General features: G+C 40.8%; 1 protein-coding gene and 1 long non-coding RNA gene across 17 annotated transcripts in view; one reads left to right on the top strand and one right to left on the bottom strand.

The window, feature by feature from the left end:
- kiaa1217 (KIAA1217 ortholog) overlaps positions 1 to 8,632 on the top strand; it is a 102,943-nt gene that overhangs the window by 45,979 nt on the left and 48,332 nt on the right. For 14 of the 16 annotated variants that reach the window (XM_026179752.1, XM_026179749.1, XM_026179751.1 and 11 more), the window contains exon 2: positions 7,383 to 7,669. In XM_026179752.1, the coding sequence (XP_026035537.1) occupies positions 7,383 to 7,669 (287 nt within the window). Of the gene's footprint in view, positions 1 to 2,094; positions 2,195 to 5,530; positions 5,746 to 7,382; positions 7,670 to 8,632 lie in introns of those variants that run through there. The other 2 variants (XM_026179757.1, XM_026179756.1) reach the window with 2 other exon arrangements.
- LOC113029116 (uncharacterized) lies at positions 1,261 to 2,051 on the bottom strand. Its single transcript, XR_003273347.1, has 2 exons — positions 1,989 to 2,051; positions 1,261 to 1,837 (listed from the first exon to the last, which is right to left on the bottom strand). It is a non-coding gene; the product is annotated as an uncharacterized LOC113029116 (long non-coding RNA).

Raw genomic sequence — 8,632 nt, 5'->3', positions numbered from 1 at the left:
ACAAGAAGTAACAAAATGTGTGTGTGTTATCAAGGATTTCATCAGGTCTCAAGTATTATTTCATTTCACAAGAAACTAAGACCATGTCCTGCTTATGTCATAGACTATGGCTCTGCTCACACCATGTACTGAGATGCGTTTTGCAGTGATCCGATCACAAATGAGCAGCTCTAAGTGTCGATGAAGAGTCTCAGTACTTCACACTTGATTTTTTAAATTTGTCTCGGGCCACATGGTATGTTTATCTGATTGCAACCAAATACTACTCAGAATTTAGATTACAAAAGAGATTACAAGCGTTTTTCAACAGCTGTCCACTTATTCGTCGGATTACCCACGATGCATGTTGATGTCAGACCTGACCTGAGTTTAATTTTATTGAAGCTGTAGTCCATTGAGATGCCATTGACTCTGCACTTCAGTTAAAGATCTGCGAGTCTCATCCACCACTTGCGATAAGCCATTCCACTTCAAGGTAGTGTCTAAGCAGTAAAATCGGTTTGCCATGCTTCATTGAGTCCAGCTACAGCAATAAGCTTTACTTGAACGTTCTCAGCATATCCAGTTTGATAAATATGTATTTAACCATCACTTTGCAATGCTAAGCTGTCACATTCTCTGCTCTTCCATAACCGTTTTCACATCACATCCACTTTACCACACCGCTGCTACTTTTCCCAGCGCTGACAGCCACATACACACGAGACCAAATGTCTGTAACTCATATCTTTTGGCCGACTGCCTGTCAGGTTGGCAGGCCTGTCTGTTTATATGGCTTCAGCAGAGTGGAAAGTCTGGAAAGGCCAGAGTATCTGACTACGTACACTCAAATGCACACGACATCCACAGCGTCTGTATCTGTGCATACCTACGTGCATATATCTTAATTGAAAGAGAAAACTGTGATTGGGGTGCGCGCCGCGGAAGTTTGAGTATCTGCTCGTTTGAGCTGAGACAGATGTTGTGGTGGTCTTGGCTAAGAGCAATGGTCATTACTAGTGACACGGCAGCTGGGATATGCCTCATTAGGTGCGAGATAGCGATGGGAACAAGTGTGGGAGGGTTGAGGGGGAAAAAATGACAGAAAGGCAGAAAATGTAAAGAAAATAGAAAAATAACTTATATTATATTTCTAAATAGAGGAATCTATTTAGGAATATCTTTGTAAGTTGTAATATGTTTATGTCATATGCAGTGTTTAAATCCTCCACAATGGAGTGGACTGTTTTATATTCTTAATGGGAAGGATAGCCAGAGACATTTGGAAAACACTGCTGTTTATTTACTGTAGGGTGCAATATGACAGGCCCAGTGTCCCGTATGGACACCACAGCTATGGGTGAATGCGCTTCTGCACACAGAGGCTTTGTGGAGCACTCCTGATTTAACAAGTCACGTAAACAAAGGCAAAGGAAGAAAGAGGATTGTATTACACTAGAAGGGGAGCAACAAAAACAACACATGCATACGATAAAATTATGGGATAAAAATTTAAGTTCTAATAAGTCATGAATTCCAGCTAGATCGCAAGATTTTCTTTCAAATATAACAGCCCGTTGTTCTCTGCAGATTGGTGTCATCCTGACCTGAAAATGATATAATCAACCCCTTGAATCAAAACAACAGCCCACTCAGCCACAGGATTTTCAAGGGAAGGTTTTTGAGTCACTTTCTTCACAGAGCCTCTCTGATTGGTGGGTAGTTTCCTTGAGTCTTAAGCTACACTGGAAGTGGCGTTCCTCCTTATGGAAATAGTCTATCTGGCCCTTTCTCTGTATCAGAAATCATTTTGCATGTGTTGATTTGCCGGACAAGTTTTCGTTTTTCTGCCTCGTATCTGTAAAAAGTGAAACAGATACCCACACAGGAAGTCAGATATCCCCTGCATGCAAATGCTTGAATGCCTGCGTTTGTGTTCATATGAGTTAGTTTCGAGAAATGTTGCAGAGCTGCATTGCAAAGGGGTTTTATAATTCTTTGTCACTTACCTCCACGGAAACAGCTTCTCTATCAGATCAGCAATCAGCGAGATTTCACTGTAGAAACTGGTTTATTTTCAGAAGGTCACCTCCAATGGCACTCGCATTAGCCCGTGACTGCAGCTTGGCAGTGTCAGTGTGCAGCTCTGGCTGTGGGTGGAGGACGGTAATGTGATAAGTGGAGGACATGGAATCAGCTGGTCTTAACAGAAAAGGTAAAAGTGATAGGAAAGCAAATGGAAAAACAAAATTTTAGTTTTGACAATAACTATTTGGACTGTTTAATTTAATTTCCAGTACCGTGTAAAAGTCTTTAGCATCCTATTTATTTCTTTTTATTTTGCTAGGAAAATGGGAAGTAGTCTATAGAATGGTACAGTTTGTACTTAACAGCCTGAACTCTCTTAAACAAGCTTTCTTGTAAATTCTGTAAGTAGTCTTCAGGAATAGTTCTCCAGGCTTCTTGAAGGACATTCAAAGCTCTTACTTGAATATATGGGTGCTTTTTGTCCTGTTCATTGTCAAGATGATCCCATATTGCTTCAGTAATCTTGAGGTCCATGCTTAAGGCTAGTCTAGGACTGATAGTGTTCCAGTGTATGTTTTTGTTTCCAGGTATGCTTCTACTTCATTCGCAGTGTGTTTGGTATTACTGTCATGCTGAAAAATGAAGCCATTCTGAATCAGATGTATTCTAGATAGCATTGCTGTCTGGTGGATCAAATCTGATGGTGCTTTTCTGCTTTGATAATTCCATCAGTTTATACAATACCTCCAAGACCACTAGTTGAAACCACGACAGAGCCTCCACCTGCCACTTCTTTTTTTGGCCTCCTAAAATACACTTTTATGTCTGTCAGACTTGTTTTTGGTATTTGTCATCTAAAGAAATGGAAAGTGTTTTGAGACAGGTTGCTAATAACAAAGTGCCTGAAGATGCTATTTAAATTTGGTTCTTTGCTAAGATGTCTGTCATGTGTAGACAAAACACTGGTTTATTCCTTTAGCATGGTGCCGTTTTTATGCTTGAATGATTGATAGGTCAATGTTAAGTGACTTAAAAATATTCCTTTCAACATGGTCAGGTACAAAGGCTGGACTGAGCATGAATGAAGAAGCAGCCAAAGTCTAAAAAATAACTTTGAAAGACCAGTCTCGGTCTTTGGGAGCAAACTGTAAAAAGATGAAGAATGGCTTTTGAACTGTGCTGTATATCAATACGTTCATATTTCAGGTCACTGCCACGGTAAAAAAAAAAAAAAAAAAGAAGAAGAGAGAGAGTTAGCCATAGCTAGTTGCCTACCAGATCTCTATCAGTACATTTAATTTAAAACCAAAAGGTTAAAACTCTAACAGGATGACATAAGGGGTAAAGTAAAATAAATAAAATCACAAAATACATTAGGATTCAGACTTAATGTTCAGAATTTGTGCAAAAGAAGAAGAAAAAATGAAATAAATGAACCCAGGAGATGTCGAGGTAAAACATTTGTCTTGCCAGTAGCTGAATGAGAAGTCAGAGGAATTCATGCATGTGTGTGCAAAATTTTATATTAGGCCAACTGGCTAACAGATGACACAGCACTGTTATCCCTCACCACTAGCATGGTTAAAAATTTAAAGTGGGTCATAATCATTACACCCTGAAGGCAGTGTTTATTCAAACAAGGATTTTTTTTGTCTCTGTAATAGTCTTAATGACTTGTTAAAATGGATATTATTACAACATTAGGAGCCCGACTTACTGTAATCATATTTAAATGAGATCCTCTGTGTATGCATGGCTCAGTTCCACATGAAGGATTAACTGATATTCTAACTCTGATAAGTTTTACATAATAAAAATTCTTTCAGATACTCGACAGTGGACCAGAGCGGTTACGTGCATCACCAGTCATGTCTTTAGGGCATTTCTACATGAACCCTACTTTTATTGCACACAACAGGGCTTTGTATCTAACTGCGTAGTTATGGGATAGTAATAGTAGGGGAGAGTGGGAGTGTGCACAGGGATACATTCCTCCATAAATACGTGACGGCGAGAAAGTAACTGCAGTAACAGTGGGACGCCCCTGCTCCTTGTAAGACCTGGTGTTCATGCACAAGTGCTTCGTGTTGTCTTTCAACTGAGAGGGCCATCATTTAGTCAACATGGCAGCTGTGAAAGAGAGAATTACACTCTTGAGCCACTGGAGTGAGAAGCAATTGACTTGAATATCCCCTGTGACATTCTTAAAGAAGCAGGTCGTTTTTTTGGGGTCTGGAAAGCTGTCAGTAAAGGAGCGCAGGATGTAATTGTTGGTTTGGAGGAGCTGCTTTAATTATGTGTTTGGTTTAGCCGAACTGACCTGGTGGTTGCTTGGGATGATGTATGTGTCATTGTCCTGACTGAGGAATTTTTCACACACAAACACTGATGTTACTGAGATGGCTAAGCTTGCAACAAAGCTAGTTTTAGTAAAGCAACTTAGTGCTCATTTTGTCATTGCCAGCCAATAAAGGCTTTTAAATAACATTTTACTGCAAAGTTAAAACAGCAGGCTGCATTGACTCACTGTTTTTCCTACTTATCTGCAGTCACACTGGATGAAAATACTTCATTTGCACATGTCTTTTCACACTTTGACTCAATGATTTCCCTGTCTACTGGCCGGCTAATTCTGACTTTTACAGTGAAGCATCTGGGCACATGGGTGGGTGAAAGCAGACAGAAAGTGGGTGGAAGAAGCCTCGTCTCCATATGTTAGACATTAGAGGTCAGCTGCCGCATGTTTGTTCGTGCGCTCGGCCTGGCAGTTTCAGTTACACGGCCCACAAGCTACGCTATTGATCCCCTCACGTCTTCTGTTAAGGTACATCAACTTTTGCCTTCCTCTCTTACATTTAGATCCGGTCACTTACATCAGCAGCTGCAAAGAAATGACATTGGATGTATGTCTTCCCTATCCCCCTGCTTTAAAAAAAACAACAACAAAAAAACCCAGACACACACACACGTATGAAGCCAGCGAACACATTTGCACAAAATGTTGTGTTGCTGTACAGAAGCTGAAGATCAGGAGCCAGCGTGAGCCTCTGGTGTCTCCTGAGAACTTCCCAGTTGGAATCAACACTGCCTGCAGGAGTGATGCTTGTCTTATTCTGTTTTGCTGATCAGATAACTCGATCACATATTAGCTCGCTGCCACAGCCTGAGAGACGTTTGGATGTGGCTCAGAAATAGGTTATGACACATTTGGATGCATGCTAGCGTCTAGTGGGCCCCTCAACAGGGACGGAGAGCTAAACAAGAGACAGCCTGCAGACAAAGTCTTGATAAAGAACAGACTCTGTCTGTGAGAGCATGCATATGTGTTTGTGTGTCACAGGCTGTTTGACACCTCTCTCAGTGTCCAGTTTTAAAAAGATTTCTTGATGCTTCTTGTCAGTATCTTCTTTTGTAGTGGTCTTTATACCATTTGCTTTACACAGTCTGTGACCAATGCATGGCAGCAACAGTAGAGCTTTTAGCTCAGGGGTGAGGATCTAGTCACTCTCTGTCCTGGAATGCAGTTGACTTTCTAAATCCCCACCAGTCTATCCTGGGGCTGTGGGGCAGGGCCTATCTCAAGCCCCCTTTTCCATGTGAGCCATGTCTGGAATCTCTAAGCAAGCAGTTGGCTGAGTCCCCCGGCCTCGCTTTTTCACGGGCACTGAGCGCATTGATCTCAGAGCGCGATGGAAGAAGAAATTGCAGATGAAGACAGAGATTGCTCACTTGAGGAAGGTAATGAGCTTTGTGACATGAAACCAGCAAATGAATTCACATCCTTTAGAGGGTTTGAGTGTGTTTTGTCTGCTGAGTGTAATTTGGTTAGCAGTGGGGGAAACTGTGTTTGGGAGTTAAAAATAGAAATTGGAAATACATGAGAGGTCTTGCTGCTCTGAACTTGAGCAGGGTGGGGGTGTGGGTGCGCTGGTGACGGGCTCTGAGCGTGACGCACCACCGCACGATAATTATGAAAAAATTAAGCCTGCCTTTTGTGCTTAGTGATGAAAGCAGTTTTATGCTTTGCAGATCTGCAGGTTAGAGCAAAACAGACACAACTCTAGATTGAAAGAAAGGTGGAAAGGATGTAGTAGATGCTGGAAGAAAACAAGCACTTTTTTAAAAAAATACAAATTACTCCAATAGTTAAATCTCCGAAACTAGTTTAGTCCAAACATGTCTGAGAAGAAAACGAGAAATTGCCTTTTCATCTGTGGCTCACAGCACACTTTCAAGCTTTCAAAGAAAAAGACAAGAAAAGCTGCGTTAAGCAACCCGCAAAATAGTGGCAAATCACTCGAAATTTCCTCCTTCAGCTGTTGAAGAGCTGAACTCTGTAAGAGGTCCTTTATTTTCCGTCATCACCCTCTGAAAGGTACACATTACAGCTCCAGCTACCTGTCTACAAAACAAGGCAGCAGATCAGCTTGCTTTATTGCTTTCCCCCCTCTTTTCCACAGTTGAAGAACCGCCTCCTTCATTCTCTTCTCTTCTCTTCTCTTCTCTTCTCTTCTCTTCTCTTCTCTTCTCTTCTCTTCTCTTCTCTTCGTGCAATGATTGATTTAAGACATCATAACAACAGTACAGGGCTGTCTTTACCTCAGTTCCACACCACATAAAATATGTGTGTTCTGCGTATTTTTAACATGTGATAAAAGGGTAAAAAAAAATGTTCCTGAAGGGACATAAAAGGTTGAAAAATGGCTGGAGGGCTGCTTGCTTTTCTTTAATTCTGTGAACACATGGAATATTTGGGAGCTCCACATGTGCAGGTAGCTCCTCTGATATTTATTTATTTATTTATTTTCATTCCTGAAAAAGTTGAAATGATTGCACCTGGCAGCTTCTGTTTACTCCCCCAGTTTCATGAGGCACTTGATGCATAAACAGATGCTCTGGATATCGTCTCCGAGTTTCTCCATTTGTGCCTCCTTCTGTTACTGGGTTTCCTTGTGTTTCGTAACGGAAAGAAACCTGAACAGCTGTTTCAATTTAACGTTTTCATCTTCAGTGTTGTGTCTGTCACGTTCAATCCAGGATTTATTGCAGAAATTTAAAACTGCATGAATATGTAATGAAGTGTGTACCAGTGTTTGCATATGAGTGTTGCTAACAGTCATTCAAATATGCATAAAATGTTTGTTCTTCATATTCACACACAGACTTTGTTATACCAAGAAGAGAGAATATTATTTATTTCCTTTTCACAAAGTTACAGATGGCTGATTTGCACTGACATGCCCTACTTTTGACTTATGGAAGAATGACATGCATGCACACACACGCTCTTGATGTCGAAACGTGAGTGCGTCACATTTGACCCCTTTTCTCTTTGTGTGTGTGTTTGTGTGTGTGTGTGTGTGTCCCTTCCTCAGAACAAACCAAAAGCAACCTAAAGGTAACGTCCCCAGAGGACGCTGAGCACATAAGCCGCAGACAGGCGTCCCCAAATGGGACTGCCCCTTCAAGAGGGGATGCCAAAGGCAGTCGCACAATCCCCCGAAGGCACACTTTAGGAGGAGCTCGCAGCACCAGGGAGATTCTGGCTATGCAGCCGCCAGATATGGACAAGAAGAGGGAGGCCTTTCTGGAGCATCTGAAGCAAAAATACCCCCACCATGCTTCGGCGATCATGGGTCACCAGGAAAGGCTGAGGGAACAGGTCAGTAGGCTGCAGAAAGATCATCGTGTGTTATGTTGTTCGACCAGGCGCACCTGGTTTGAACATAAAAAAATGAATAAATAAACAAAAACGAGACTTCTTGAGATTTCAAATGCTGGGAAGATCTAGTGTCCTGGGCCAAGGTGCCAGCCACAACTTGCCCAAGTTTGAACCCCCCACAGGTAACAGTGTTATGCATTGAGCCACTATACTTTCTTTCTATACTTTCTTATCTGTGGAATAAATAAGTGCATCAACAAGCATTTCAGATCCTATTTTTTAAAAAGAAATCTTCTCTCAACCTGATTTTGAGCTAAATTCATCTGTATGGTAGGTGCTGTTGCTTATGGCACACTTAACAGTTAAAGAACAAGACGTTTTCCTCTACTTCACAAACAGACAGCTTTACTGACTAAGTCCGTCTACACATACAAGGAATTGGGCTCTGTTTTTTTCATTGCTCTCAATGTACTTCACAGAATATTGAAACGGATAATCACAACATGTATAGCATATTTATTTTGATACGTACACAGGTGCAATGCAGTGCAGAGTGAGAAGATGTTGGAATAAATTATATACATCATGACTTGACAGTAAATATTGTCAGTAATAATATAATATTTATTTGTGTACAGTGATGTATAGCTATGTACTTATCAATATAGTACATACAGGACATTTTAGCTGAACTAAAAGAAGATAATAATACTGTTTTTTAGAATTGCATTAATCAGACTGTATTTAATGTTGCGATTTAGTTCAGTTCATTACAGCACGACCATATTCAACATGATAGTACCAGTTAGGTCACAAAGTAAATAACTAGTTTCCACAGAATTAGGTATAAGATATGAAAATGCCTTTATCCAGTCTTGGAATAGATAGTTTTCAGTTCCTTTATAAACTGCAGTTTTATCTGCACAACTCTTTCCTTCCTGTTTTGTTGCTGCAGGTTAGATG

This window comes from Astatotilapia calliptera, chromosome 9, assembly GCF_900246225.1.
Source record: "Astatotilapia calliptera chromosome 9, fAstCal1.2, whole genome shotgun sequence".
Taxonomy (NCBI): Eukaryota; Metazoa; Chordata; class Actinopteri; order Cichliformes; family Cichlidae; genus Astatotilapia; species Astatotilapia calliptera.
This window is presented reverse-complemented; position numbering and strand designations above follow the sequence as displayed.